Source organism: Labrus bergylta, chromosome 13, assembly GCF_963930695.1.
Source record: "Labrus bergylta chromosome 13, fLabBer1.1, whole genome shotgun sequence".
NCBI classification, from domain to species: Eukaryota; Metazoa; Chordata; class Actinopteri; order Labriformes; family Labridae; genus Labrus; species Labrus bergylta.
The window spans coordinates 1,217,562-1,234,280 of record NC_089207.1 but is presented as its reverse complement, the minus strand read 5'-3'; the positions used below and the strand labels follow the sequence as shown (position 1 = coordinate 1,234,280).

At 41.4% G+C, this 16,719-nt stretch overlaps 2 protein-coding genes across 2 annotated transcripts in view; one reads left to right on the top strand and one right to left on the bottom strand.

Annotated features, from left to right (window-relative positions):
- Positions 1–963: 963 nt before the first annotated feature.
- On the top strand, positions 964–3,390 carry rpe (ribulose-5-phosphate-3-epimerase). The gene is made up of 6 exons (XM_020660055.3): positions 964–1,151; positions 1,467–1,546; positions 1,651–1,790; positions 2,215–2,349; positions 2,820–2,906; positions 3,006–3,390. The coding sequence occupies exons 1-6, from the start codon at positions 1,030–1,032 to the stop codon at positions 3,126–3,128; spliced, it is 687 nt and encodes a 228-aa protein (XP_020515711.1). The 5' UTR covers positions 964–1,029; the 3' UTR covers positions 3,129–3,390.
- An 8,241-nt stretch (positions 3,391–11,631) lies between these two features.
- The window catches only part of igsf3 (immunoglobulin superfamily, member 3), a 78,176-nt gene continuing 73,088 nt past the window's right edge, over positions 11,632–16,719 (bottom strand). The window contains 1 exon segment of the mRNA XM_065962292.1: positions 11,632–15,797. Coding sequence (XP_065818364.1) covers positions 15,547–15,797 — 251 coding nt within the window. The 3' untranslated portion in view covers positions 11,632–15,546.

Genomic DNA, 16,719 nt, shown 5'->3' with positions numbered 1-16,719 from the left:
GTTAAAATAATTAATACTAATAGTCTTAGTATAAACGTTAAGTAAACCAAAACTAATTGGTCAGAATAGACTTTCTTTTTGTAGTAGCTCTGCAGGGGCTTGATATTTTATTACTGATTAAATAATGGTACGATAAAAAAACAAGATTAAAACACTGGATGAAATTGAAATCAACGCAACTAAATGTGCGACACAAGCACAATTATTTCTATGTATTAATATTGAAAAAAGAAAATCCATTTTAAAAAAAAGTACACCCTTAAAAGCCTGCACAAGAGTCACATGAGCAAAAGTATTTTACTGTGTCGAATATTTACAGTCTATGTTCCAAACTGAAGAAGAAAAAAAATATCTACACAGGAAATACAAGTTTCAATGATGCAAACCAAACAGTCTAATCATCCAAACAGGAAGTTTCAAATTAATAATCTGTCAGAAGTCGTCATACTACGAAGGACTGATATTTTATCCTTAACATCTTTTAATACCAAATTTATTCAGAACTTTAATTAACTAAACATTGTGATTTATTATAAACGGTTATTTTATTTTTATTTTAACAGTTTTTATTGGGTTTTCAATTAATAACATAGATATGCAAACAGACAAAATGTAAAGCAATACATATAAAAAGTAAAATAATAAATACATAAATAAAAAGGGTCAGATAAAATAAACAGAAGAAAGGAAGAAAAAAAGGAAATTAGATAAAGAAATAATAGTGATGAAATTAAATAAATAAATAGGAGGGGGGGGGGGGGGGGGTCACCTCTGTTCCACCTCAACGTTGTTATTCATCCTTATCCAGTGTTACCTGTAAACTCTCATAATACATAATAATAAAAAAGGTCCAAATCACCCTGAACTCTTCTAGTGAGTTCAGGGTATTTTTTCTAAGTTTAATGGTTATTTTATTTTGAAGGTGATCAGCGGAAGTTGTCCACTCTCTTGTTGCTAACTGTCTCTCTCTCTGCCGGGCTGCAGACAGACAGACAGGTCGGATAGTAACAACAGCATTCAGAGTGCAGCATGGCTTACATGGCGAGGATCGGCCCGTCCATCCTGAGCAGCAACCTGTCCTGCCTGGGCAGCGAGTGTGTCCGGATGATGGAGAGCGGGGCGGACTACCTGCACCTCGACGTCATGGACGGGTCGGTGTGTCTGCACGAAACATCAACTAGCATGCTAACCACGAGCAAGCCTGTTGAAAGTTCAGTCTGTGCGAGCTAAAGTTGGCTAACATCAACAAGCTATGCTACCATGCCAAAAGTTAATCTGGGGGAAGGAAATGTTTGTGTGTTTAAAACATGTTGAGTCAAGAAGCTTTCTAAACCTCAGGGTCAAATTCTTCTTCTTCCTCTTCCTCTTATGATGCAAGACGTGCAGGTTAAGTGTGCAGCTGTTTGTGCAAGGTGAGGAGATTTCATCACAGCAGGAAGTACTAATGTGTGTTTGTTTCTCTGTAGACATTTTGTCCCCAACATCACTTTCGGACATCCCATGGTGGAGTGCCTGAGGAAGTGTGTCGGCCAGGATCCGTTCTTTGGTGAGAGACAACTCAAACATATGCTGCTCTTCAGGAACATAAAGGTGATCGTGCTGCAGCTGTTTGTGAGGAGAGTACTGAGAGTGAGAGTTGTGATGTTGCAGACATGCACATGATGGTGTCTCGGCCCGAGCAGTGGGTGAAGCCCATGGCTGCAGCAGGAGCCAACCAGTACACCTTCCACCTGGAGGCCACCACCAACCCCGGAAACCTCATCAAGGAGATCAGAGACAGTGGCATGAAGGTGAGCGACGTGATCATGGAGACGTGCACAAACACAATCTTTAGTTTTATCACGATCGTCTACAAGAAAGTGACCTGAACTGTAAAAAGGTTTATCTGTGTCAGACAATGTGAGTTGTTACTAAGGACCCCGGGGGGCCGCCCAGCAGTGCACAGCGTGAAAGCCGTTTTTCTCATCAACAACAGAAGCTTGTGATAGGCTGCGAGCACAGGATCAAAGATATTCTATTAAACAGGAGCGCTGAGCTGTTTTTAAAACTTTATGGTGGCAACAATGACAGTCATTCTTCCCCCCCCCCCCTTTGAGTTATTTTCTTAAAAACTGTAAGTAGAAGTGATCTGCGGGCCGGAGCTGAATAGGCCTGGTGTAAAGTACTCAGGCGACTTCACTTTCTGTGTGTTTTATTTCTGTGTGTGTTTTGTAGGTGGGTGTGGCCATAAAGCCTGGAACGACAGTTGAAGAGCTCGCCCCGTGGGCTAACCAGATCGACATGGCTCTGGTCATGACTGTTGAACCCGGCTTTGGAGGGCAGAAGTTCATGGAAGACATGATGCCCAAGGTGAATAAAATCCACAGAACAGGGAAGAAAATCACTTTCACACAAACAACAACAAAAACAAAAAAACACTTTAGAGTTTGACTTGAAGTTACATGACGGGTGTGGAACTCAGTTTTCTGCCTCATCCTTTCTTTCTCTATTTTCTCTTTTTAGTATGTAAAAGTTAGTTTGTTATTATAACGCCTGTAACAGATCACAGGCTAAAAAGAAGCACAGAACTTCACCACAGCTCAGTCGTTTATACATCTTAGAGGTGCACTTTGTAGTTTTGGTAGAGAAATGTGAAAGTTGGAGAAATGTACAGATTCTGTGGTATATGTTTATATTCTAAACACAAACTGTCCTCAGGAAAGTTTGTTCCCTGGATCTCAGTTTGAAGATAAAATGCTAAGCGAGAAGTTTTGGAGTCTTAAAGTTGTAGAGAGGGTCATCATGCACGTCTACATCTGTTTTATTTTCTTGTGTGTCAGGTGAGCTGGTTGAGGAGTCAGTTCCCCTCGTTAGACATCGAGGTAGACGGAGGAGTCGGACCTGACACCATCCACAGGTGTGCAGAGGTGAGAAATGTAAACACACGTTTAAAAAAACAAATCAGGTTTTGTGAGTTTCTTCAGCAGCGAGTGTGTGTTTAAGAGTGTGTTTGCGTTTTGCCGCAGGCGGGAGCTAACATGATCGTATCGGGCAGCGCCGTGGTCAGCAGCGACGACCCTCGCTCTGTCATCGCCCTCCTGCGCACCGTGGTGGCCGACGCAATCCAGAAACGTTCACTGGACCGCTGAAATGTGTTCCCCCCCGTGTCCGTCCCAGAAAACACAACACACACAGCAGCCAGCGCGAAAAAGACTCAGACATTCATATCTGGAGCGGAGGTCAAGGGTCACGGTCAGAGCGGTTTGTGTGGCGGCGTAAAGCTGGTCAAAGCGAGATCACTTTGATGTGAGTGAAGCTGCACCGTGCCTCTGCAAAACTTTTTGAACTTGGTCCTGCTCTGTCACAATCTCCTCTCATCGCTATCCGGGTTGGGGGGGAGGGGGGAGGGGGGGGAGGAAGGGGGGAGGGGGGGGAGGGGGGGAGGGGAGGGAGGGGGGGAGGTTAAGCAGACTTCAAATCTCAAAACATTCCTGAACATTGTTTGATTTACTCTGTAAAAACTGTAAGTTTGAAGTTAAAATAAATCATGAAATAAACGATCCAAAGAGCATCATCACTTTTCTTAATTAATCTTTTTTTTTTACTTCCATTTGAAATATTCTTTTGATATCACACAAAGTGACATCTCTCTTTTTCTGTTTTTTTATCTTAAAGTCTTTATTTGTGATTTTTCACACTTAAATGTAGAAATCAAGTATCTCCTCTGAAAATAACTCTGTGAGTCATGACTGTCTACAATGGGTGTAACACCCGAGTCCCACTGTCTGTGATGTTTTCAGAGTTTTCAGAGTCCTATCTTCACTTTGTTTACATCGCCCGGACGGCCGGCTGACTCCTCCCCTCGTGTATAAAAGTTGTTTAATTGAGGGACTAGAGAAAAGAAGAATAACATACTGTACTCACTGCTTAACTGTGTTTCTAGATCACGCTCATTTCAGGTCAATTTACATGCAGTGTGAAGATACCAGCATAATAAAGATCACTAGCATTAGCATGCTAACACAACAATGCAGCGCCAGTTGTTTTGGTTTCATGCTGGTGCTCAAGGGCGACATCTGCTGGATCAAAAAATCACATATAAAGCCTTTAAGAGACCAAACTGAGCAAGAATAATGTTCATACACAGATTTCATGAGATTCAGTTTTCAGATCAAAGAGATTCAAATAAAGTCGAGTGGATTCCACACGTTCCTGTTTGCTTTTTGCTCTCTGTATTCAATTCAATTCAAAAAACTTTATTTGTCCCCAGGGGGCAATTCAATTTATTGGAAAGTGTTTTAATACTCAAATAGATTTCTACTGAATTTGACCTCTCGATCGTCTTATCTTAAGGCGCCAAAGGATGTACAGATATTTGGCCTATTTCGACATAAAATAAAAACCCTGATTAATCAAATAGCTGTAGAAACATCGATCAAACATTTAGTAATATTAATAAATAAGTTCCATTTTGACCGCATGCATCAGAAAATGTCTTCCTACATATTCTGCTGTTGAATAACTGAAGGTAAAGCAGGAAGCACGCTCACAGATCTTCAGGACAAAAAGCTGTCAAACCTCAATTTCACCAATTTATTCTGGCCATGTCAACTCCATGGCCTCCATGTCACGGGGGGGAATCTTCCAAAATGTTAGCATGCTGTTTGACAAGGCCAGAATAAATTGCTGAAATTGATTTCACACAACTTTTGACTTTACTTTATCACAAAAAAGGTGTTCTCATGAAGATGGAAATGCTATATAAACATAATCAGTACTTATACTTATTATTACTTAAAAGACATGATCTGTTATGCAGCATTTAGTCAAATAATTAGAACATTTACTGATGTGCAGATTTTTTAAATGATCCAATACTTTTACCTGAGAGGTTTTTTTTTTGACACTTTTACAAAGCTCTTCATGATTTTACTACCTTTTCCTTTTTCAAACACTAGGTGGCGACTTTGTGCAAACACCCCCCCATATTTTCGGGGATTTCAAGTCAGTATAAGAAAACGAGAGATAAGATAGTGAGGCTGCATCATAAATGTGTGAGCATGAATCCATTTTAAAACAGCTCTGGATCATAAACAGAACTTGAATGTATGATTCATAGAGCAGTGCAGCTCGATGTGCAGCGGAGGATGGGACACAGTGTGAGTGCTGCTGCAGAGTGGATACTGTCTATGTGCCCTTTATTTGAAAACTTAACTCCTGTCAGTTTAAATCCATACATTCATGAACAAGTGCTTCACGCAGGGCTGGTGCCTCTGACCATTTGGTGAGCAGCACGTTGGTGAGTGGGAAGCTTTTTTCAGGGAATCAATTCAATATTTATTGAACCAGAGTCAAAAGTAGAACCTTTTTCCTGGGGACACCCAGAAGGACTAAAGACATGTCTATGTTATCTCCATGTCTTTGTCCACTCAAAGAATGTCTCCTGTCAACTAGAATCACCCATGACATACTTCAAACTGAAGCAGCTCACTCTCAATAATGCAGCACATGTCTCAGAGGCGAGTCACAGTCCCGCTGAAAAATTGATGCCAAAAAAAAATCTGAATTTTCATTTGAACATGGTAGATTAATGTCATCACTTTTGCTCACCGGATCAATGCATATGTTTACATCGGTGTTCCTATAGAGCGTGTGATAAGAGAGTTTGTGTGTAAAAACACGTGTTTATACAGAACGAGGGAATCTCCTGTGACTGATTCCGCTTTAATAGAGGATGACAGGCGTTTTGTACGTCAGTGTCACTGCTGCTGCGCGGAGACGGGGACATAATTCAGTGTGAGGGAGTAGTCAGCACCTACACATGCTCCACATTCCTTAAACCACGTCGCAGTCTCATTCTCAGCTAATTGACAGCTTCTCTTTCCAGATTGTGTCACTCTGTTTACACACCACATGTGTTCATTTATCAAGAAATTCTAAATTCAGAGTGAGGCATGTGAGCGGCGGTGATGTGAACAATCACAGAAGCAGTGTGTAGAGAGGTTGCTCATACAGGAGAGAGACACATAATATCCCACATACTGAGCCCTAACTTATACATCAAAGTGAACCAGGAAGGACTTCACTCTGGTGCCATGACAACCACATCCACAGGTACCATTAGTGGTTAAAAACAGGAGCCTAATAGATGGGGTAAAACGGTCAGAAATCCATCAGCGCTTGACCTTTTATCCTGATAATAGAAAAATGATGGAGCCTTTGTAGATACGGCACGCCCTAAACGCTAGGCCATCAGCGCCCCCCCAATGGGCTTTTTTTTTAAATGTAAATGTGGCCTGATGTGTCTGCAGCTTTTTAATACTGATTTTCTCTAAAATTGCTGATCAGCTGAGAAGGGGTTAAATTAAAGCCTCCATGCAACCTCAGTATAACAGTATAGCCAGTATTTGGTCATGCTAGCTCGCTAAACTGTCTGTACCTTATCAGTAGTCAAATGTTTATAATTTTTAATGTTGCCTGATGTCCGTCTAGATTTTCAATACGGTTTGTCTCTTCAGTTTCTGAACATTTAAAAAGAGATGAAACGACAGCACGTAAGCTGAGGTAAAAACAGCAGCTGGTTTAATACTTAAAGTCTTTAAATGTGATGTTTCACACTTAAATATATAAATCAAGTATCTCCTCTGAAAATAACTCTGTGAGTCATGACTGTCTACAATGGGTGTAACACCCGAGTCCCACTGTCTGTGATGTTTTCAGAGTTTTCAGAGTCCTATCTTCAGTTTGTTTACATCGCCCGGACGGCCGGCTGACTCCTCCCCTCGTGTATAAAAGTTGTTTAATTGAGGGACTAGAGAAAAGAAGAATAACATACTGTACTCACTGCTTAACTGTGTTTCTAGATCACGCTCATTTCAGGTAAATTTACATGCAGTGTGAAGATACCAGCATGATAAAGATCGCTAGCATTAGCATGCTAACACAACAATGCAGCGCCAGTTGTTTTGGTTTCATGCTGGTGCTCAAGGGCGACATCTGCTGGATCAAAACATCACATATAAAAAGTTTTTATAAGCTAACTTAGTTACGAGTTACAAAAAGTAGTTTTGACTTTTCATGCAGCCTGATGAACTTCCAGATTTGAATAATGATTGTTGTTGATCAAGTGAGAGGAGGTGAAGCGACAGCCTCCATGACAGCTAGCTGACGGTTTTATCAGCTGTTATTTGGTTAAATGCTTACAATTGCTTACTCTGCACTGTCAGCATACTTGACCCAATGACCCTCCAGATGATCTTTTCAGTTGCTTATCAATTGTGCGGTGATAAAATGATAATATCTTACATTCCAGTTCATACAGTTTGTAACTCAGCAGAATGCAGCAGAATAATTACAGTTTAACAGCACTTCAGCTTCCCACCCTGAGAATTCAATCAGTGAAACATCAGTTAGTGGTGAACTGAAAGTCCAGAAAGGATTTTAAACTGATACGAGTCAGGCAGCCATCATGTGTAGCTTTTTATCATCAGAGCAGAGCCGTGAGGGGGGGTCAGAGGTGGGTTCAGACTCTGACAGAGTATCACAGGATGTATAAACTACACGGTGCAGGAGGTCAGATTAACAAACATCAGGGTCCTCCCTCAGGACCTGCAGGGTCTGCTTCTCACCCACTGGATCACAAACCACTACAGGGAGCTACTACCTGTAAATGTAAAAACCAGGATGCGTTATAAAACCAGTTTCTTTGACTGTATTCAGGATGTTAAGAGATGACTCACTGAAAGAAAAACCCTTGTATATTATATGCTGTCAAATATTCAACACGTTCATCCAAATACTGTTTGAAGCTGTTTGTCCCAGGAGGACTTTTTTTTTTTTTTTTTTTACCATTTCCTTCCAATTTATTTCACCATCCCTTGCACTCTAAGCTGCCATTTATGAAGTGCTATCTTTTCCCTGCTGTATTCTCTTTGCCTCCATGGCTCACCCTTCCCCCTTTTCTGGGATCATTATATAGCTAGTCGAATTATATTCTTCTGCTTCTCATCTTCAGCACTAAAGGCACATTAGTGAACTCGCTTTGCCTGCTCCTGCTCATTCATAATTACTCGGCATCCCACAGGAGAACCAGATGCACGTCTCTGATTAGCTCTCTGTTGTAGCCACCTTTACTTATGCATAAAGTCTTCATCTGATTCAATGTGCAGCATCTGATTAACAATTGAAATAACAACTTGCCTGGTACAATGTTACAAAAATCTCTGCTTTGCCCCCAAGCAAGGTGGGATACTGTACTGAAGTCTGCATCCTGTACTCCTAATGGAGAAGTGAGCAGTGATTCACAGAGGGGATGCAGTGTCAGAGAGCAGCTGCTTCTCAGCCCTCGTTTACGATACAGCTCTTTAAAATGCTTCAGGGAACACACTGTGGTGCTTACATTATGAGCGTAGTTCTTCTCTTTTCTTATGGTGATCATACATCTGCGTGTATGGATTTTATTATAGAACTAGAAATGTGGTTAGCAGGTCTTGGATTGGATTAAGTAGACCTACTTCATCTTGTTAAATGTAAAATCAAAGCCTTTTGATTTTTTTTTTTCCCAAGCTAAATGATAATTACTCATCTAGGGCAACAGTCAGGTCAAAATGGTTTATAAGAAATACCTTCATGCTTAATTTCCCATCAACCTCGGTCGTCCTATTTCCGTGGCGTATTAGCATACGTTAGCATTAGAGGTTGTAATACTCAACCACATTATATCCAGTCTCGGTCTCTGACAAAAAATATTCAGGATTCATTTCAAGAGCAGTCAAGACCACAACTGCAGAAATCTAACTGAACTGCCTCTGGCTAATTATCATTACATGCATGACAGCAAGCTGTAATTTTGTAGCTGATGCAGCGTTAACTTGAAGGAAAATTGAGGGCATGTGGTTTTGTTCCTGAGTAACATTTGAGCTTGTTATAATAATCTAAAAGCTAAATTAAATAAAGTTATGCTTAATCACTGTCTTGACTAAAACACTAGTTCAAATGCTGCACACAAATGTGGTTAACTAGGTAAACGTTCAAGTATTTGCATGTTAGCATTTAGCTTAAAGTTGTGCCTAAGTAAAGCCTCTAAGAGCAGACAGCATAGCTGTTGACTCTCATTAGTCTTGTTTAAAATTGCCCCAGGACTAGAAACTTCCTTTCATCTACTTCTGTTCACTGAAGCTGGATGTTAAACTCCCTCTGGTAATCCCATCATTGGATAGGAGAGAACTGCAACATGCACCAGCAAGACTCAACATTAACATCTGAGAAGAAAGGCTAAGACTAAAATGACCTTTACAAAACTGTTTTCCTTTCAAATTATAGGCTACATGTTTAGCTAAGTCCACACACCTATCAGGTATTTAGATTCACATTTAAACACTCAATAAAACAAACAAAAGAACGAGTTAATTAGCTCCACATCTGACTAAATCTCCAGGCTTTCAGGGGGCCTTTGAGAATAGAGACTAAATGCAGAGATCTCAGGGGAGCATTGCCTTAGCAGCAACCTTAGCATCACTACTTTGAAGGTAGAGCCAGTGGAAACACACACACACACACACACACACACACACACACACACACACACACACACACACACACACACACACACACACACACACACACACACACACACACACACACACACACACACACACACACACACACACACACACACACACACACACACACACAGACACAGGATTTAAGAGTTTATCAAATATAGATGGGACGAGAATATTCCCGTGTGCATGTCAGTTTATGTGTTTGTAAAAATTTGTGCATGTTTCAGCTGCATAATGAATGATGTGGGACCGCCGGTTGTTGTTGTGTTTTGAATGTCAGTATGTTTTGTGCTGCACATGAAGCATGGGATTTGCTCAGCAGAAGTTTCCATGGTTAACATTTTTCCAAGAGTCCTAACTAACACGCCCTTAATACAACTATTGATCCTTTTTTATCAGCAGAATTCACACAGATGGCGCCGTCTTAGACTTACATCAATAGCAAATTATGGAGCCATCTTCAGCAGTACAGGTGGTACATCTGTTTCTCCCACTTCTTTTATTACTCACTTACATTTATTTATTTAAAACCAGTGCACTGTCTGTGTATGAACAAGATTTCTCGCTGTTTTTTATCGACTCGTTCTTGCATCACAGTGAGTCATAGCACACATTGCAGGGTAGTATCATATAGAGGTGAGTGAAACAAGCTGTGCTCAGGCCTTAAAAAAGACCAGTCACACTCTACACAAGCTGTTGCTTTTGTACCTCCTTATGTCTCCAACAACATATCTGTCCTGCTTATAGTGGAGTGCTGTGCATTAGTAAGCACATGTTTTGTATAATAAGCAAGCTTCCCCTTCTGATATTCACACCTGTATTCTCCTGAGCCACACTAATCTTTATGGATTTATCTCGGTCCTTGTTATCATGCCTTCCAAACCTCCCTGTCTTTACATTCTCTACATCGCCCCTTCTCTCGCTAGACATCAATCATAATCTATTTTGCCTGAATGCTACCCCACTGCTCTGGATCGTTAAGTACTGTCTGCCCATGTGTGCCCTCTGGTGTCTGAATCCTCTGCGATAGTTGAGGACTATGGATTTGTGAGCTTTGCTTACTTTTATGCAAAGTAGATCTTTTCTCATATGGGTGTGCGCTGGAGAAAATGGAAAACAGAGAACAAGAAAAAAATAATAATGGAGAAAGTGGGACAGGAATATATAACGCTCAAAGGCGGGAGGATTCAGTGGGGTTTTTTTTGCATCCTGTGAAGTTGTGACGGAGCCGGCTGACAATAACATCAGCGATATCAGCGTGCCTGCTATCGGCGCTTCCAGCAGCATCAATAGATCTTTGAGTGTGGGGGCTCTTTCAGTCGAGGCGGATTGTTTCGTCAAGAGTCGACCAAAAGCCCTTCTTGCAAGAGAGCCGGCGTGCATCACAGAACCGAGGGAAACGAACAAGTGACTCCACAAGAAACACCAAACTGATGTTTCTTGCAGCGAGTGTGGCTTTGTGTCACTGTGATTTCTGGAACGGGGTGGCGGTGTTTGTTCTCGGTCTCATTGGGTATGTGTGCATCAATATGAGTTAATATGAATTCATGGGAGAAGAAGTCAAGTTTATGTAAGGTGTGGACTGAAGTCAGTTTACTGTGTGTGTGTGTGTGTGTGTGTGTGTGTGGGTGGAAGAGGTGGTGGAAGAGCGAGAAAGTCCATCTGCAAATGGATGAGTTATGAATGGTGAGATGTGATTTGCTGAGGTTGTCAAAAAAAAAAGTGCCTGGTTAACCTGCAGCAGTCCTCGAAGCATCATTTATCCTCTGACAAGCTGACCCAATCCATCTCTCTCTCTCTCTCTCTCCCTCTCGCTCTCTGTCTCTCGCTCTTTCTCTCACAAACAGAAAAACAGAACATTCAGAGTAAATAAAGCGTCTGGTTGCTGGCTGAGGGTCTCAAGAGGTCAAACTCTCATGCAGACATGAGACGCTGCCTGCAGGGCATTAACCTCGGGGTTAAAGCAGAACTCGATGGTTGACAAGGTTGCATGCAGTATTTTTTGTAAATCACGGTTGTTTTGAGGAGCTTTAAAAATATAATTTAGAAAAACTACAAAATGCATGTGTTTGAAAGTAGAAGAGGAAGATGCACTGAAAGTAGTTTATTGCAGTAAACTGACAATAGCAAAGTGCCTTTTTAACGGTCACGATGGGCAACTATTTCATAAAGTAACAAAGGAAAGTTAAATTAAGTAAAACAAAACAAAAACATGGTCATATAAAAATACATCACTGAAAATAAAGCGTCACTGGCTGAACTGAAAATATCACCACAAACTATTTTACACCTAAATCTGGTGCCAGCACACAGCCCAAAACATGCAGCCCTCAAAAAACCAGCTACAATACTGTCAGAGCGTCTGGAGGAATCTTGGGAGGCAGCCAGGGTTTGGTAAAAATATCATTATTTCAACAAAAGAACAACCCAAACATCATCAATGTTTGACCATACAGCTCGGATGATGACGGCAGAGCTGGGACGTCAAACACACCACGGCAATGGCCTGCACTTCCTGGCTCGAGTCTGGAGAGATGAAATGCATTTTTTGCAGGAATTAAAACCAAGATAAAGCGATTTTACACGCCGAGGCTGAAGCAGGAGCAGCTGTTCAGTGGCACCGTCTTCACAACCTGCAGCCCTGGGAATGTTCAAGACTGAAGAAAAAGGCAATAGAAGCACCAAACAAGCTCCTGCAGGCTTTCTCGCTTATGAAAAAAATTATAACGAGCTAGGCATGACGATATTCGTCCGTTGAATTGTTAGTAAAAAATATTTAGAAGCATTACTTATGAATCATGTAACATCTTTCAGACAGCTCCATCAATTATTCTTTCTGTTACTCCAGCCTAAAAACACACAGAAGGGTTTTTTCTTCCTGCAGTTTTGATGTATAAACACCTCTGACTTGCACTAGCATCACATCACATAGCAACAGGAGGCTAAAGACTGTTTATAATGGAAAAGGAAGGCAGTGCAAACACTGAATATTGCAAAATAATGAGGCAACATTTCATCCCCACAAGGTCTCAACATGGCTGCCATCGCTGTGTGAGATCACACATCATCTACAAATTAATTTCACTCACACGCATCACAATTATGTAATCTTTCTCATATCATACCTCACACGTGCTATTTGCTAGTTGTAGCATGTACCTGCATGAAAAGCTTTTTTTTTTTACTTTAAGGTAGTTCTATGGATAAAAACATTTTCCAATTGTACGAGCAGTTTCTCTCACACAGATTCTTTCTGAGACTAAGACAGTGATTATCATCATGTTACATAATTCACTCCTCATTAGCTTGCAATATTCAGTATTTGTATTACACAACAGTACCAAAAGTCTCTGCATAAGAACATTTTCCATTTCATATAACTCATGTGAAAACACTTTTTATATAACGAGTCGGCCGGTGGGACTTCACAGCACCTTCCTTACTCCAAACTAGAAGAGTGTGGTGAACATGAAATGAACCAGAAAAAAAATAAAAAAAACAGTGAAAGAAGTCAAAATCTCATCAAATCTTTTGTTAGCATCAGGTACGTATGTTTGTCTTTTTGACATAAATCTGTTTAATGAAGTGTTGCATAAAAGCAAAACATTTAAAAAGACATATATGAGCATTAATATCAAACACAATCTCCACAACACCCATTCTTGAAATAGATTACTTCACAGGCTCACAGAGGGTCTGGTGGTGTTAGTTAAATATTGTTGATGGCAATGGGGGGGGGGAGGGGGGGGGGGAGGGGGGGGGGGGGTGGTGGGGTTTGTTTTGACTCTTGGCTCAGGAAGTCATGTGTGTGTTTTTGGGCACTGCTCTGTCACACAAACACAATGCTCAAAGAGTTCAAAGTTTTTACAAAACATCAAAAGTCCTCCTGCGGTATTGTCATGCAATATACATGTTGACACGATTGAGACAACGATGTCGAGTTTTTTCAAGAGTTCTCATGTTCAGTCTTGGCAGTGAAAGGGTTAGGCCCCAGGTCAGGTCGATGATGTCACACCTCTGGTGATACACATGTTCAACCCGTCTGCCATGCGTCGGGGGGGAGCGGAGGACGAGGCCGTTCAGCCAGAATCCATGACAACAAAGATGTTTTCTAACAGTTCAGCATCGGGCCCGCTTTGAGCAAACATCCTACTCAGGTGTTACGTCAAATTTCCATAAATAAAAGCGACTTAAGCAGAAAAAAGCATTAAGTGAATTGATTTTTGTGACTCGTCTGTTCAACTATTGTACAAGTAAAGCCACAGTCTTTTATAGGTGAAGAGAAAACAGTGTTTTGACACCGACCAAACTCGACAATCTGGTGATGAAATGCTACAGGCTGCAACGCGCAGGACAAATCTAGCATTTCTACATCTACCACATTGCCAACACACAGGATATTGACATAATCTTGCTCGGGTGCAGTTGCCTGGCAACACAAGCAGCAACACTTCTTCTTAGAGAATTTTCAAAGCAAAAGAAAAAATCTTACAAAGCTATGCAAAGTAGTATAAAACAATAAATAGAAAAATCTTTAAAATAAAGACAAAAGTCAAAAACATATGCCCACACTCATTAAATCTGGTTTTCTTAAAAATGTGCAGGTTACATTTTTGAAGCACATCTACACACTTATGATCCTCAGTGGGGGCCTTTAACAAATAAAATGTCTTTCTTTAAACTAATGTGCATCTCTGATATCTTCTAAAGACAGGACGGAGTGGTCATACTGGGCAAACCTAAAGATATGTGCAAGAATTTAATTTCAGTCAACAACCCCCCACTGCGTTATTTAAGCAGGGCAATCCGACTGATTCAACATGACTGCATGTGAAATTGCCCTCTTGGCCCAAAAGGCCGATAAAAACCACAGCAGGAGGTAAGCAGACATATTTACAATCTGCCTCCGAACCAATCAGCTTCCCTCGTCTCTTTAAACACTTCAAACAGTAGCTGCAGAGAACAGTGTGGAAAAAATCTTGGCACCGGAAAAAAAAAAGAAAAAGGAAAATTCCCTCATGTGAAAGTACGAGTAACTTCGGCAGGAGAGCACTGTTCATTTATCCTCCATCATCGGGGACGTTTCTTCCCCCTCTTCCTCTCCTCGCTTGTCTCCTTTTCAGAAACGAGGAGGGTCGAAGAGGAGGGGCGGAACGGTCTCTCGCTAAGGCCAGAGTGTCTGGCAGTGTTTAAGTGGCACACGAGGACCTGTTTCTGTCTGCCAAGGCAAATTCATTGTGGAGGCAGGTGGGCCAACACACACACACACACACACACACACACACACACACACACACACACACTCACACTAACACACACTAACACACATCCTCACTTTAGGACACAGACTTGTGTGTCCTTGCCTTTGTCTCTATGCAGGCTGGCAACCAAAGCAACCAGCTACCGAGTCAGTGGGCGCAAGAGAATCACCATGGCAACCAACATAGTGGGGCCAGGCTGTGGCTGCTCTTGGATCAGTGCGGAGAGTTTTTTTTTTGGGCTTCCATTCAGACGCCGGAGTCGATTATAGAGTTCCTTCTCTTAAACGTTGTTTTTCCGCATCGGCCGATGATCTCATGTGCAGTTTTTTTTGTATCTCTTTGAAAAATAGACAAATATTCAGAGTAATAAAAAAAAACAAATGCAGCTAGGAGGTCAACAGAAAACAAAGGAAGAGAGAGAGGCTCATGATAATATCCCGCCCCCCCCCCCCCCCCCTCAGTACTCGCACAATTAACCTTGTTAACATGGCCCACAAGATCTAGTTCAAACACACACTCATCCATACCCTGACACACACACACACACACACACACACACACACACACACACACACACACAGTTATTAACATAAACAATCAGCCACCAGGGTAGGATTTTTTAAACTGATCGACTAACACAGCAGTGAATGACAGTTTGAAGTCTGAAGGTGGAGTCCACATCCGCTCCCTGGCATTGTGTTTGCATCTGCGACGTACGCAAGGCATAGGCGGGTCCCGGCTTTTTAGTCGACGGACCCGGGGTGCAGGCTGAGCGCGGGAGGGTCCAGACAGGTGGGGGAGTAACTGAGGTGAGGTTCTTTAATCCACAGGAGGGGGGCGCCGTTCTTGCCCTCTTGACTCTTGCTGTTGCTGCGGCTCTTGTAGCGCACGAACAGCAGGGCGATGAGGAGGGCGCCGAAGATCGGGAAGGGGTAGAAGAAGACGAAGTAGAAGAGGGCGTCGGTGGAGCAGACGACCGACTTGAGAGTGGACACTGTGGACGGAGGAAAGATCAGAATCAGAATCACATTTATTGTCCAGGTATGCTTACACACACACACAAGGAATTTAACTTCAGTGAACTGAGCTCTCTTATGTACAGCTACAACATTAAATATCAACAATAAACAGAATAAGAAAAGACTAATATTTACATGACTAAATATGAAACAGTGCAGTGGTGCATAGTGAAAAAAGATGCTGAAGTAACATGATGAGTAAAATGCAGTTATGTGACAGATGGGTCAATTAAGATGTCAATTACAGTATTAACATAAATAAGTGTGCTTATATCATCATTTAAATTAAATAATATATATATACAGATATGTATCTTCACAGTGACGGTTGGTTTAGAGTCATTTCACCGTGGCAGGTCTGACACTCTGTGACTGTTTAGCGTTCATCAGAGAGACAAAAGACAAAAATCAGTGTCAGAGTTTCTTCAGGTATGCCAGAAACCTTTTTTTTTTAATAAACAGGGTTCATTGATAAAGTCAGAGAAACTACTGACTCCTATAATTGGTATTCATTCAGTTGTTGACACTGGTGAACAAATCTATCTGAGAGCTTAAGATCCAAGTTCAGCTGTTACAAGAGTCTGACAGTCTGAGTCTACAAGAGTCTGACTGATACGGGATTGTTGGGGTCGATACAGAAACCAGCCTGACGGAGGCTTCTGCGGAGAGAAAACAAACATAAAAGTCAAACATTAACAGATCTTCCAGCTGATTTAGTGATGTTTTCAGCTGGAATGATCTTTTCTACATGGATAGATGGTGCACTGATTTTACACCCATATGACTATGCTAAGGTGTTTAGAATAATCTCTCATACAAGCAGCTGACTATTACAGATTTATTTTTATTTTTTACACTTTTCAAGATGAAATCAGGGTCAATGTAAAAATTAAAAAA